Raw genomic sequence first — 15,052 nt, 5'->3', positions numbered from 1 at the left:
AGGCACACAACACAAGCTTTAGACAAAAAGTGCCTAAAGGAACATGAAAAATATTTGGAGTATTTTAACAGAGGTGAACATGCAGCAAGAAACAGAAACATCAGCCAAACATCAACTTTAGCTATGGATAACAGGATAGAAAAAAGCAAATGCAAGGTGTATATAACAGAAAATTTCCTTATAATAAGGACTGCTAGAAACTGGAATATATTATCAGGGGAGAGGTGTCACTTGAGTCATTTAACACTGGACTAGACAAAACCTGGAAAAAGTATTACAGCAAATACATGTATATATAGTAATGATTAATGTGCCATAGAACGAAATGACCTTAAAAGGTCTTTTCCATCTTTAATTTCTAAGATTCTGCGAAATATGAGTAATGTTCCACTGAGGAACTTGGTATCTATGGCAATTCCCCAACCCAACCCTATTCGTGTTAGAATGCAGAGCACTGCTAGAAAAAGGCTCATCACCAAACACAGTGAGGGATATTTTGGGAACGGGAAGCACTTAACAGTGCCCAGCTAAGGTGAACTCAGTTGAGACACTAATGCAGGAAGAGAAACCCTGGCTCTGAACTCGCTGGCACTCGCGTTCCTGGTGGTGGAGACGAAGTGCATCAGAGATACTCAGGTTTTGGTTGGAAACGGGATCTGAAGCCAAGCTCCACAGTCATAAAGCAGTCCCTGCTGTCTGAAATATCCATCTGTCCTGGCAGACTGCTGGAAGGAAACCACGAGCTCACAGTGAGTTTGCAGCCAAGGCTGATGGCATGGCAGAGGAGGGGATGGCAGAGGCAATCAGGGGGACAGGATAAGAAGGGGGACTGTTCACTGTGAAAGGATGAGTGGAGAATCAATTATCCTCCCTGCTCCTGAAACTGTGTCACAGATCTCTTTGGACAATGGGATCCACTGCTGTATCCTTTTGCTCCCTAATGGCAGGGGGAAATTTTTGTTCTGAGGTAACGATATTCCCAATTCTCTGTGTCTCTCCAACAGCCATTCCCTCTGAGTTTCTAAGAAATTGGCAACATATCCTTAACTTCGGGTCCTGATTGCAAAGCCCTTTTGTTCCTTTGGGTCTCTGATTCCAGTTCTAGACTTTTTTTCTTATTTCAGTGCTCTGATTCTAGTTTTTACACTATTTTTCTTAGAATTAGGGAAGGGAAGTTAGTTGGGTTTATACACGAAAACTAGAAGTTCAAGCATCACATTCTTAAGGACCAGAAGTGAGATGGAGCTGTACAGACAATATCTGCCCATCTAACTCAGTAAAAGGTGGTTCCACCACCCTGCAGAGCTGCAGGGGACCAGAACAGGTTTACTCATTTAGAAACTATTCAGCTGAGAACCTGGAGGGTTTCCACAGCACCACCACACCTTGCACTGAGAGGATTAAGGGGCATGGAAAATTAGGAGAGCACTTCAGAGGCTGCAGAGGCACCAAATGCAACACATCTCTGTAGCTGAGGCAGAAGAACTGTTTCTCCATGGCTGTGAAGTGGTTTTTCTTGCCTTCCTCAATTTTATTTTCTCAAGGCATGAAAGGGGGAAATCTTGACCTTCTAACACTGTGTAGCCTTCCCAAATGACTCATTATTCACACTGGGTTTTACTGGAAAAGTATTAGAAAGTCTTTAATCCAGGGACAGTCATCAACTTCAACACCCATTTATTTTTTTACAGTTCCTGAAGATCATAAATTCATTGCACTACAGATCCTTGTTCTTTAGTCTGTGTGCTCAGGTTAGTGATAAATACTCCTCTCCTGTAGGGGATTCAGATTAAGGAAAATCACAGATGGATTCAGGTTGGAAGGGACCTCTGGAGGTCACCTGGTCCAAGCCCTGCTCCAGAGATGGTTAACCCCACCTCTAGATACTAAAGGTGACAGAGAACCTTTCCTCACTGCCCCTCAAGGCTGTGCCCAGGCTAAAAAACTCAGTAGAGCCTTCAAGTTTGCTACCTTTGACCTGAGTTTGTTCCCTCAACATTGTCTCTCCCAAGTTCCTCTGGATCTTGCAGCTTAAGAAGATAACCACAACTACAGATACGGCAATTTTTAGTTGGAATCTTGGATCAGTCACTTGAATTGGGTACTTTTAAATGTAAGTTTTTATTCCCTTGAAAATCTCAAAATAAAAGAAATTGAAAAGCAGGGAATCATCCACATGTTACTTGGCCTCACACACAACGAACACAACTAAGAGGAACGAGGGCTCAAGAAAATCAGAGGAACAGTGAGAAACACTCCTTTGAGGATGGACTATAAATGACAGCATCAAAGTTACCCAGAAGGGGTTTCAAATTTTCCAGTGAAGTGGCACTGAGACATAAATATCATTTTTAATTTGTTAAGTTAAATAAAATTGATATGAAGGAGCAGGGGGGAATTGCTGACATAATTCTATATGTACTTTTTGTATAACATCGCCATGTTCCAGCATCTAAAGGGTGGCTACAAAGAAGATGGAGACTCCTTTCCTACAAGGAGTCACATGGAAAAGATGAGGAGCCATGGGTACAAATTACTCCTGGGGATATTCCAACTGGACACAAGAGGAAAGTTTTTCACAATGAGAACAATCAGCCATTGGAACAATCTCCCCAGGGAAGTGCTGGATTCCCAAACACTGGACACTTTCAACATTCAGCTGGACAGGGTGCTGGGTTGCCTTGTCTAGACAGTGCTTTTGCCAAAAGGTTGGACCAGATGACCCTTGAGGTCCTTTTCAACCTGGTGTTCTGTGATTCTATGGATTGAGAAATTAAATTAGTTGCTGTTTCCTTACAGCTGAGGATACACGAAGATTTGCTGCCACCTATATATTGGTTTTTTCCTGGATTAATTAAAAAACAATGTTATTCTAAAAAAAAAGTATATAGAATCTGGGTAGGTATGCAAACTCTAGTGCATGTTATACTTTATGAAGTAACCCCACATGACATGGAAAAGAATATAATCATGGCATAAAGAACTATCATTGACTCAAGAGAACAAAAACTTCATTAAAACATGTGAGTCAAAATACTGTGCATCTGCATTTCCCCAGGATATTTTGTATTCCTGCCCTCTCAGTTTCTAAGCATTTATTCAATAACATTCAGCTTGTCTTCTGAAGCACGGCAGTGGTTTTACTTCAGCTTTTCTCCTATGTAGACACAGAATGCCTTTACCCTGGCTAGGCTACAACAGCATTTTTTGCATGTGAGAAAAGAGAATGAAAAAGTAAAGCAAACAGAAAGAAAAATAAAATTTAGTTTTGTATGGGAAACAAAACCAGAATTGCAGATTCTATGAATGAACCAGCTGTGGCTAATTCTACAGAGATTTTCAGCTACTTATCTAAATACTTAGATTTATGTCAGAGGTGTCAGGTAACAAGAGGATGGAAGAGGATCCAGACTAATATCCACTCACACATTGTAATTTTTCATTTTTCAAAATGCTCAAGCACTCTGGCCAAATCCTGAAAGGCTCTCAAACACTGCAGGATTTGGCTGAAGGGATAGAAAAGTCTTGCAAGAGCCAGGCCTTATATTGTCAGTGTTTCTTTGGAGTCTCACTTCTACTCCCTGTTCCTTCCACTTAACTTCAGGAGTATCAGCATCCTGCTGCTTTCTGTGAGCGTTTTCAGGAGCTCAGAGCTCAGCAGGAATTCAAATGCTCTGCTGGCTTTAACTCAAACCAGCTGGCAGGAATGTCCCTGTATTTCTCTGGAGACAGATTTCATGGACTCTGCTTAGGAAAGAGCTCCCTCTGCTGCTCTCGCTGAGACCAAACCAGCCCTCTGAAGGAAGGGAACTATTTCAAACCACCTGCAGCAGTGGAGCACAGGACCCCAGCATATTGCACTAACTGGGGCAGTGGGGCACCTCACTACAGTCCAGTTTCTTCTTTTCAGGTCCCTCCACGATTACTGCATAAGGTGTGGGAATGTCAGTCCAGTGCATCAGTACAGCTGAGTGAATCAGAATCAGGGAATCATCAAGGTTGGAAAAGATCTCTAAGATTGTCGAGCCCAACTGTTACCCCAGCACTGCCATGTTCACCACTAAACACTGTCCCCAAGGGTCACAATCACCTGCCTTTTGAACACTTCCAGGGATGGTGACTCCACCACCTCCCTGAGCAGCCTGTTCCAATGCCTGACCATCATTCCAGTGAAGAAATTTTCCCTAATATCCAATCTAAATCTCCCCCAGCACGAGTTGAGGCCATTTCCTCTGGTTCTGTCACTTGTTATCTGGGAGAAGAGCCCAACTTCCAGCTGGCTCTATCCTCCTGTCAGGGAGCTGGAGAGAGTGAGAAGATCCCCCCAAGCCTCCTTTTTTCCAGGATGAACCCCCCCAGCTCCCTCAGCAGCTCCTGGTGCTCCAGACCCTTCCTCAGCTCCCTTCCCCTTCTCTGGACATGCCCTCAATGTCTTTCTTGTCAAGAGGGGCCCAAAACCAAAGACAGGATTCAAGGTGTGGCCTCCCCAGTGCTGAGCACAAGGAGACAATCACTGCCTTGGTCCTGTGGCCACACTATTCCAGATGGAGGCCAAGATGCCACCGGCCTTCTTGGCCACCTGGGCACACCTGGGCTCATGTTCAGCTGCTGCCAACCAGCACCCCCAGGTCCTTTCCTGAGGGACAGCTTTCCAGCCACTCTTCCCTAGCCTGTAGCGTTGCATGGAATTGTGACCCAAGTGCTGGACCCAGCACTTAGCAAGTGAAGTTAGCATAGGAGTTTTCTTGGTCAGACATGGTCTTCCCAAAGAGTTTTATCCAGTTCACTATGCCTTTGACACTCATAAATAATGAACTATATATTGATTATCAAATACCAGGGATACAATTGTTCTTCTCAGCTTTGTTGGGGAGCTGCCAAAGCCCACTGAAGCTGTGTTCTCTACGTCAAATAATGCTGAATGTGAGGCAATAAACCATCCTGAGACTGGAAAGGATAAAGCAATGGGTCAGCACTACATTACACACTCAGTCAACCTTCATGAAATGAGAGCCGTGTGGAGTCAGATCCCGTTGCTTCTGCTTCCACAGTGACTTATGAGCTGGCTCTCCACATTCACATGGAATCACATGAGACTTAATAAACCCTTCTGGAAGTAGAACATCAAAGATGGGTCTGGAGGCACCAGTTCCAGTCCAGCAACAGTTGAACAGCCACTACCTGACATGACTCAGCTTTCCAGTAAAATATATAATGGAGAACTGACTTCCTGTGAGTTTTCAGACCTCAGACTGTGGAACTTTGGCCTGTTACTCAATCTTGAACAAATGAAGTTAGCTAGTACAGTGTAATGCTGGTGGCTATTTTCAGTTGTTTTTGGTTCCAGACAGGAAGTAACTGCTACTCCTGGCCCATTTTTAGCTCCAGTAGATCCCCAGTTTGTTAAATCCCACAGCCCCTAACATAGAAGTGGAGAGACCTAATATATAATTGCTTCCTTCTCAACAGGGCCTCAACACACAGTATCTCAAGATTTATAAGAAACTAAATCAGAGAACAAAATAGCAATAGTAATTTTTAAAAACCCGGCTGCAGTTTTAGAGTATCAACAAGTTTTTGCAGCACTTAAAAAAAAAAGGCAACAAAACCTGGCTGCTGTTAAATTTAGTAAAACAGAAATACTACTTTATGGCCCATGGAAAGGGATGTGCCTTCAGTTTATGGAGCAGCAGGTGATGCAAACTGAAAGATATTTCTACCAATTCTAAAAAACACTCACCTACAGCACGGGGAGAGAACAAGAGCAACCCTCAGGTGCCCTGTGGGATGCAGGTTTCTCTCCACCTGCTCCCACCTTCCCATGTGTAGCAGGGGCAGAGTGGCTGGTACTCACCCCATGCTCAAAGGTGTTTGAGGACTAGTGATGAGAAGTGCTGGATAATGAGGCAGCAGATTTTATCATGCAGATTTTATACCCACAAGGAAAGGGCACAGCTGCCCTGAACTGCTCAAATCCAGAGCATCTTCAGTGGCTCAGAATTCCAGAGTGGTTCAACTCTCAGGGATGATTCCACCTGAGGCATTTCAAAACCCAACCCAAGTCACAGCCCCACTACAAAGCCAGTTTAGAGATATCTCAGTCTGGCTCCTACTGCTTAGGAACCCCCAAATAAACAACATCCCATGCCTCCCACTCTTAAATTCTGCACAGAAAGAAAAATATATTAAAAAAAGATCAATTAAAAGTATAAGAGAAAGAAAAATATATATTTGGAGCTCACAGGAAATTCTTCTAAAATTTCTATTTCTATATGAGTTAATGCAGGAGAATAAATTTAACATAATATTCTTACAAACATTCTTACCTGTGGCCTGACAACCGACTCTCACTTTTCTTGAGGGATCTTTCCCTCTTCTCTCTTCCAGACCCCGAATGTCTGTGAGGGGCAGTCACTTTAATGCTTTTTTCACTGCTGTCTGTATCAAAGCTTGGAACTGATTTTCTTTCCTCTGTCTTGGTCCTCTCTCTCTCAGACAGCAGCCTGGCAATAAAGTCATCTGGATCTTTGGGGACGTTCCTTAGTTTTTCAGAGGCTGAACTCGTGTGTGAGCCTGGCACAGTCTTTGATGCAAACTCTATATTTACTCGTGGTGGAGATCCTTTGCTTTCCTGAAAATCAGTACTTGGGACTCTCAGGTCATGTTCTTCATGCTCTTCACCCTTGAGCTGTGCTGTGCTGCTTATGCTGGTGGATCTTTTTGAAAGCCTCCTTTTTTGGAGATCCTGGAAATAAGAGGCAGAGATTAAAATTTTACCATCTTTAAACAAACATGAAAAGCAAAGGAAAGCTCTAGCACTAACTTCTGGGCTAAGCAATTTGCTTATTAGTAGGAATCAGGTTATAGAGTAAATCAGATTTTTTAAAAGTTGATAATAAATAAAGACACACTTAAAATTTACTTAAATTTTGAACAGTATTAAAGAGGACCTACACAATTAAAAACTGCTTTCTTTTACCGATGGCATCAATGAAAAACTGCCTAAAACCTTTATTCTGGGGTTATATCCAACTCAAGAAACCAAAACATATAAGACATTTTACTGGAAAGACTGCCCACCACAGGTATCTAGTCTTTATTTCCAAATCAAGAGATATATATAGAAAAATCCAACTAATTAATTTAACTTCCATATGCTCTTCAGTATTATCTAAATTATATACCTAGAATATTTAAATTTCTCATTATTGCAAGCTTAATTTTACACAGGGAAAGTCTCTGTCTATATAAAAGTAGCATGAAGGAAAAAATGTAGGCAAGTCTTTTAACTGTTTTGAAAACATTTATTGCTGGAATATGGTCTCATGATTCGATCAACTCAGAAACATATTTCTAACTGAAAGCAGTTTTCAGTTCCAAACTGCTACTGATTAAATGGGAAGTTTTGGAAAAACCTGAGTACAACAGATACTGTGAAGGTAAAAAAGCAATTTTCCCAGGAAAATGGAAAACCCAATCTATCAAGAGTTATCAAGAATGGGAAAGATTTATAAAGGAATTGGTGACCAAAATCACAGGCATGCAGGAGGTAGCTGCCTGCAGTGGTTATACCTGAAACAGTTTGAATTTCTGAATTAACCAGAATAACTCCCCTAACTTAGCACATCTTTTCAGCCTGCAGATTTAATGAATTAACATGCAGGAGTCATTTCAATATTATTTGCAAATGACTTTATTGCAGAAGGTTAGATAAAAAAATCCATGGCAAGCCAAATATTTTGTAAGTGTTAGGAATCACCTCTGGTGAACTTGCTACTGGTCCAGCCATCATTCCTCTGGCAATGAGACCAGACCTGAGCTTTGACTTCTCCTTCACTGTGGATTTTGTCTCCTCAGAAATCGTTGCTGCTTTTAAATCTTCTTGACTATCTTTTAACTTTTTGTCCCCATCAGAGGGTAAGTGGCTGTTGGGTATTGTTCCTGTGTGGCACTTTTCACTTCTGTGCTGATGTCTTCTGGATGAAGGAATTTTATCCAGTGGATTCTCAACATCATATCTACAAGGAAAAAAAAGGAAGAGCTTGAAACAGCAAAATAATGCATCATTAAGTTAATAAAGACATCTACTTGGCTAAGTAAAGCACTGCTGTCAAATTAAGCTATATTTTATCTAGAAATGGCACTCAAATACAGTCACTTTTCACTTAAACATCTGTATGTAGGTCTTCAGGACATTATTTCAGTGTCACTTTTATATATCACAACTGGTTATAATATGTATAACACTTTACTCTTATGCTTACTGATTTTGATATGTAATGGGTTCAAACTGAAAGAGGGGAAATTTAGGTGAGATACACAAAAGAAATTCTTTCCTGTGAGGGTGGTGAGGCCCTGGCACAGGTTGCCCTGAGAAGCTGTGGCTGCCCCATCCCTGGAAGTGTCCAAGGCCAGGTTGGACAGGGCTTGGAGCAACCTGGGCTAGTGGAAGGTGTCCCTGCCCATGGCAGGGGGTTGGAACTGGATGGTCTTTAAGGTCTCTTCGACCCAAACTATTCCATGATTCCACGATGTCCTAGGAGGGGGTGTCAGTGCCACTTTGCTGCAGAGGGAGTGCATGGGTCAGCTAATGGTGCTGGTCCTGCTGTGCCCTCACAGAGCAGTGTCAGGGACTCCTCTACAGGAGAATCCATAAAAAAAAAGTGGAGAAAAAAAAAAGGAAGAAAAAAAGCTGATTCCTTTGCCCTGCCTCCTTTTCAAATGTTGCTTCAAAGCCCAACTTAAAACATCTTGGCTTTCTTCCCCTACTAAAATGAGTTGGTGAGTTTTTTTCAAGCACTGACACTCAGATTTAGCTGCTTTGAACACGTGTTTAGGATGAGGAATAAAATCTGATTAATTCCCTAGGAGAGCAAGCTGGGAAGGTAAATTTTGTGCCAATTTTAAAAGCTCTCTATGGAAGCACAACACTGTTAGTCCTCCTTGAGGCACCAATACATGAAAAACTTGGTTACATACTGTTTTCAGGTATTCTGCAAGATGAAAACAATCTACACTATCTGTAACAACACTGAATTTAAAACATTATGCCTTGTTTCTATGTAAGGCATGAATATTCCTGCAGTTTGAGCGTAGGTGCTTTGTTTCACATCCAAACATGCTTCAATGTGAGTATTTCCAATTTATAAGGCATAAAAGCTCACATTTCTATGTCCTTCAGTGACTAAAAGATGTAATTGAGATTATCAATCTTCATAATTGGTAGGGAACATAAAAGACCATTTTTGAAGGGTGGCTTGCACAGGAGATTTTAATAATCTGTATACTTAAGCTTTGTGCTACTAGGATAATTAATAAAAGGTAATAGAGGTGAAGGTATAAATTTTTAACACTATTTCCCTTAATTTAAAAATAAGGGAAGACACAGGACAAAGAGAAATAAATCAGACTGTACCTGGAAGCTTGAGTTTTGCTTTCATCATTCCCATGCACATGATCCTCATCCAAGAGGTCGGGTGCATGGGATGCTGAGCTCTTACTCTGAGGAGCTGACAGAGTAGAACTGGAACCAGTGCTCCTGGAAGTCCCACGGTGTTCGAGGAAGTAATTAGTAATAATTTCAAGAAGTGTTTTCAGTGGGTTCTCCTTTGCCTTTCCCCAAAAGAAAAATGGGAGTTCTTGGTGACTATTAAAATGCTTTGTTAGTCTTACTGCAGCCTAAGACAGGATATCCTTTTTAACCTATGCAGTAACTGAACATACTATTTCCATGTGTGTATCAGGAAGATGGAAGATGTCAGCTAGAGAATGTTAAAAGCTTGAAGCTATTGCTGTGTTAAATGAATTAAGCATGATATAATAAAAACAATGTGTTACAGTCATTTCTTACTCTCACTTTAGCTAAACATTGCAAAGGGTGGTAACTGTCAGAACACTTCTTTTCTACACTGGGAGGATTTTTTGAGGTGACTTATAACAGGACTGCCTCATGCTGCTCATCAAAGGCATCGTGGTACCTTAAGTCATGAGTGAACTGGAGATGGATGTTACCCATTGATGTCCCTACCATCAGCTATCGCTGTCTACATTACATTTCAAAGGATAATAAATGCTAGAAGTTTAATTTTTATCTGCTGCATCATATATAAAGTTACTAATAGAAATGGGCATGCAAGGGTACTTCTACATTTTGGGAAGCACCATGTACTCTCTTACCTTGTTCTGTTTGTACAAGGAGTGCAGATGTAGGACATTCCGAAGCTCATTCCTGTTATTGATGCTGAGCTCAGAACGTGGAAGCTCCCGGTCCATGATGGTGATGGTTTTCTTCAAACCCTGAGAAGGAAAAGTGTCAGTTACCAAACCTTTTATTCTGGATTTTGTTGGATGTAATATGAAGCTTGTGCATGGCAGTAATCAGTAACCAGGTAACCCTGAGAACCCGCGCCTTAACTCAACAAATTTAAGCGGTACAAAACAAGATTACTATTTTGAGAGAGAAAGCCCCAATTCCTCCCATGAAGGGTTATTGTTACAAGAAAAGGATTTGTTTTTCTGCAGATGGAGCGTCTGGCTCAGATTTAGGGAACTAAGGACAAGTTGTGGCAAATAAAGGATCATTATCACAGCTGGCTCTGATGTGTAGGAGAGGTTTGGAGGGAAGCAGTGCCCCTTGTTTTGACTCCAGGGTTGAAAATACGAATTTGGAGACGGGGTGCAAAACCTGAGATTGAGGTTTGTGTAGCACTTAATAAGACAGTGGTTGTTTTAATTTCTGATACAAACTAACTCATTCCTGCCACTGGGGGTCTGACATCAGCAGTATTTCCTTAGGACTGAACATAAATACAATAGGTACTGCCACTTGGAAATGTGAAGGTGCCTTTTCATCTGGTCAGTCCCACACTCCCCACACCCACGTGTGGTCCAAAGTTTCCTTTACAGCATTAAGAAAAGCACACCAACCTCTTTCCTCCCCTTCTCCCTGTCTCCTTCCCCCCTCGACAAATCTGCTTTCTGACGAGTTATAACTGAAAACTGGGGGAAAGTCACAGCTTACCAGTTTCTCTAAAATTGTTACCTTTCGCCTTTCCCCCCACCACCACCTAAATGTTTGTCCTAGGAGGCTCTGTATGCCTCTTGTAAACACAAGGATAACAACAAAATAGATAGTTAATGGAAAAAAAAAAAACAAAAACAAACAAACAAACAAAAGAAAACAAGAAAAACCAACAAAAAACCAACCAAACAAAACAAAACCACAAAACAAAACCACAAAACAAAAAAACAAAACCAAAAAATTTTTAAAAAACAAAACAAAACAAAAAACAACAAAAAAACCAAACAAAACCAAACAAAACCACAAACAAACAAAACACAAACAAACAAACAAAACCACTGAAACCGTGGTTGTTGATTTAAGTTTCACAGGCATGTGTGGGAAAGGATGGGGCTTTCTCAGACCGGGAGGAAGCTGCTTCCATCGTCAGGAATAACAAGGCACTGTGGGAAATGTAGTTCAGCAACTCACCCGAGAAGCTGTTACCCTTCAGCTCCAGCTGCTTTCACCCTGGAATATACTTCCCCCCTCCCAGCATCCCTCAATTATTTTTTTTTTTTAGCACTTTAACGCTGCCCACGTGTCGTTCTCATCTGGGCTAAGCTGGAGAAAATCAAGAGGAGTTACCTTTCTACTGAGAAATTCTCTCACCAGCGATGCGGCCACTTCTTCCACAAAGGAGTTGTCCATCTTTTAGCCCAAACCCTGCTCATGGGGGGGAGATGTTTTTCACTTCTCCTACCAACTCCCCGGAGCCCGGCGGCATCGCAGCTCCTCGGGGCGGCTGTGCCGGGCCGCCTCCCGCAGGGATGTTGCTGTGGAGCCCATGTCATAGGAAGCTGGGAGAACTCCTCCCCCTGGGAAGGAAGGGAGGAAGGAAGGAAGCCGGGTAGACTTAGAATTCCCAAGAGCTCGCGGTGTAGCAGCGAGGCGAGAAACTCTGTGGTTGCTTTAAATTTACCACCACCCCCCCCCCCCCCCCCCCCCAAAAAAAAAAAAAAAAAAATTAGAAGGAGAGAGAAAGAATGTTCAAATCTCAGCGAGGGAAGGGATTTAGGATTATTTCTGTCTTTAAGAAGCGTACGTAGTTGTTACTTGCTGTCGAATACTCCTGTGCTAGTGTGACTTTTAACTATATATGTTCCTTTTGTATAGAACAAACAAACTAATTCATTAATTAGCTTAGCAGCTTCTAAGTCACAGAATCACAGAACTATTTAGGTTGGAAAAGACCACTGAGATCAAGTCCAACCTGTGACCCAACACCACCGTGTCGACTGATGCCACATCCAGTCTTTCCTTAAACACCTCCAGGGACAGTGACTCCTTCACCTCCTGGGCAGACCATTCCTATGTCTAATCACACTTTCTGTGCAGAAATTCTTCCTAATGTCCAACCTGAACCTCCTCTGGCGCTGCTGAAGTCTGTATGTCCCCTTGTCCTAACACTCGCTACCTGGGAGAAGAGCCTGACCTCCATCTGGCTACACCCTCCTGTCAGGGAGTTGCAGAGTGACAAGGTCCCCCCGAGCCTCCTTTTCTCCAGACTAAACAACCCCAGCTCCCTCAGCAGCTCCTCATAGGACATGTGCTCCAGACCCTTCCCCAGGTTTGTTGTCCTTCTCTGGACCCACTCCAGCCCCTCCATGTCCTTCCTGAATTGAGGGGCCCAGAACTGGACACAGCACTCGAGGTCTCCCCAGTGCCAAGTACCAGGGAAGAATCATCATTTCCCTGGTCCTACTGGACACACTGTCGCTGGTACAAACTAAGCTTAATCTCCCACACTGGCTGTGTCTGGGGTGGGAGATTCATCAGCTGAATCTTTCAGGTTACACCTACTTGAGCCAATAATATGATCAAGGCAGGGATTGTGGTGAGTGACACTTTGGGCTTGGGGATCTGACTGGGGTACACTCTGGCCTGGGGTATTGACCCAGAATGGAGATTCCACAGCCTGGCCAGCCTCTTCCAAAACTTGACCACTCTTGGCGGGTAAACTGTTTTCCTTATTACACTAAAATTTCCCTTGCTACAGCTTCTGTCTGTTTTGTCTTACCCCTTTAACTGTGCCCTCTGAGGTGAGTCTGGCTTTGTCTTTTCTTTAAACTGCATTTAATAGTTGTTTACAGCATATAAAGACTTTCTAAGTCTTATATTCCCTTATTTTCACCATGTGATACATGGACTCCATCAAAATTCCTCTGATGAATTCCTCTAGCATCAGGTCAGGTACAGGCTGGAGCTCTCCCAGCAGCACACCTGACCCAGGGTTCTGTGTTCTTTCCCCTTCAGAGTTCCCTAAACAACCCAGATGTTTTGTGTTAACCAACTGCACAGTTTGTTGGAGATGAGATTCCCATTCCTTGAGATTCCATTTCCCCAAGGTCTTCAGGATGATTTTTGGTTGCATTGAGTGACAGTGTCTGCCGAGGTGTGATGCTGTTGAGGTACAGGGGTGCCTACCCACCTGATCCATATATCCCATCAACTTGATTATCCTCATCAGCTGCCAGGTCAGTGGCAGCCCCTTCCTTTAGTGCAGCAAGTCCAGTGTGTCAGCACCCACCCTTGTGCACCTAATTAGTTTTTACTTAACCCATCAGCTGCATCCCACCCACTCCAGTTTCCCAGCACCTCCACAGCTGCTGCAGACAGATTCCTAAGGCTGTTAACTGCAAATTTCCCACATATCCTTAATCTCTGCCTGAACAAAGGGCTGCTGAGTGATCACACTCTGGGGACGTGGCACTTCTGTCTGTGTGGGTCCAATAATCTACTGATTAGGCAGCAACTATGGCTGCCTTGCAGGCTTCTGGTTTTAGTTAGTCACAAATGTCACTACCCCAGCTTCAGGGTCCCCGTTGGTGACAGTCACTGCTCACCCACACCTGGGGCAGCACGGTGTGCAGTGTAATTTGTATGGTTCAGCATCAATAGCTACTGATCACATGCAGTCTAGAAACATTCTTCTGGTTCAGGGCTAAGGGAGATGCTGCCAGTAACGTGGCACTTCCAGCCATCCAGCAAATGTGAGGTCTGGAAAGACTTCTTAAAGTTTTCTTTGAACATTGTGGTATCTGTAAATACCATTATTTTCCAGAGGGGGTAACACTTAATGGAGTGGAATAGCTCTGGCTTTTAAAAGGCACCTGGAGTGGGCTGACAACTCTTTGACAGAGAATTTGGAATACAATGAAGTCTGGTATCAGTGCAAAGTAATTAGAACACATTATGTATTGCTCGTGTAATTGCACACAGTGATGTGGGTGCTGCAGTTTTTTGTGTCCCCTTGTTCTCTGCTCTGTGCTCTGGAAAACATAATGGCACTTAAACCTGATGGTTTATATGCTGGTTAAGGTGACCTTTATTTCTCTAGTTAATGTTCCAGCGTTTTTTGCAAAAATGCAAAACATTTCATTGTACAAAAAAGAAAGTGAAATGCATAAAAGTGCAGCGACTTTTTCTGAAAAAAAGGCATTTTTGTACATAAGGGGATTGGTGAGTGACTGATTTGCACAGGAAAGAACTTGACTGGTATTTGGGGTGCTGAGTAAAAAGCTGATTGAGCTCCTTGTTGCCAAAGCATTTTTTAGGTTTATTTTTCTGTTGCTTGTCTTTTTTTTTCAGCCCTTGGTTTAATCAGAGGAGTAGGGGGGGAAATGAGTGGAAAGCATGAGAAAGATACAGATGACTCAGAGCTCTGAATACACACCGAACCACAGAATAGAGAGTAACTTCCCAGGACAGTAGTTGGAAATAAAGCTTAATGAGGAGACAGGACAGACTGCGCTGACCTTGTGTAGAAAGACAGATGTACTGAAAAGCCCTGGCTGCACACATCAAGCCCCTTCTAAATCCTTACCTTTCTATTTATATGTAGCTAATCTTTCCAAAAATACCTTGATCTTTACCTTCTCCTGTCTTTGGTTCCTTCCCTTAAGGGAAGGAACTTCTTAGTAAGTTTTGAACTATCCTGCATTGTATAAACCTCCTCCTCAGTCCAAAGGTGCTCAGGAGACCCCTTTTGTT

At 42.7% G+C, this 15,052-nt stretch overlaps 1 protein-coding gene across 3 annotated transcripts in view; it reads right to left on the bottom strand.

Annotated features, from left to right (window-relative positions):
- The window catches only part of MINDY4 (MINDY lysine 48 deubiquitinase 4), a 68,837-nt gene extending 56,946 nt beyond the window's left edge, over positions 1-11,891 (bottom strand). For 2 of the 3 annotated variants that reach the window (XM_027660646.1, XM_027660648.1), the window contains exons 1-5: positions 11,648-11,890; positions 10,177-10,296; positions 9,416-9,612; positions 7,760-8,018; positions 6,327-6,745 (exon numbers count right to left, since the gene is read on the bottom strand). In XM_027660646.1, coding sequence (XP_027516447.1) covers positions 6,327-6,745; positions 7,760-8,018; positions 9,416-9,612; positions 10,177-10,296; positions 11,648-11,710 — 1,058 coding nt within the window. In that variant the 5' untranslated portion in view covers positions 11,711-11,890. Of the gene's footprint in view, positions 1-6,326; positions 6,746-7,759; positions 8,019-9,415; positions 9,613-10,176; positions 10,297-11,647 lie in introns of all 3 variants that reach the window. The other variant, XM_027660647.1, reaches the window with a different exon arrangement.
- Between the last annotated feature and the right edge of the window lie 3,161 nt (positions 11,892-15,052).

The sequence above is a fragment of the Corapipo altera genome, unplaced genomic scaffold (genome assembly GCF_003945725.1).
Source record: "Corapipo altera isolate COAL_440 unplaced genomic scaffold, ASM394572v1 126, whole genome shotgun sequence".
In the NCBI taxonomy this organism is placed as follows: Eukaryota; Metazoa; Chordata; class Aves; order Passeriformes; family Pipridae; genus Corapipo; species Corapipo altera.
The sequence above is the reverse complement of the archived record's forward strand: the minus strand, read 5'-3'. Positions and strand labels throughout refer to the sequence as shown.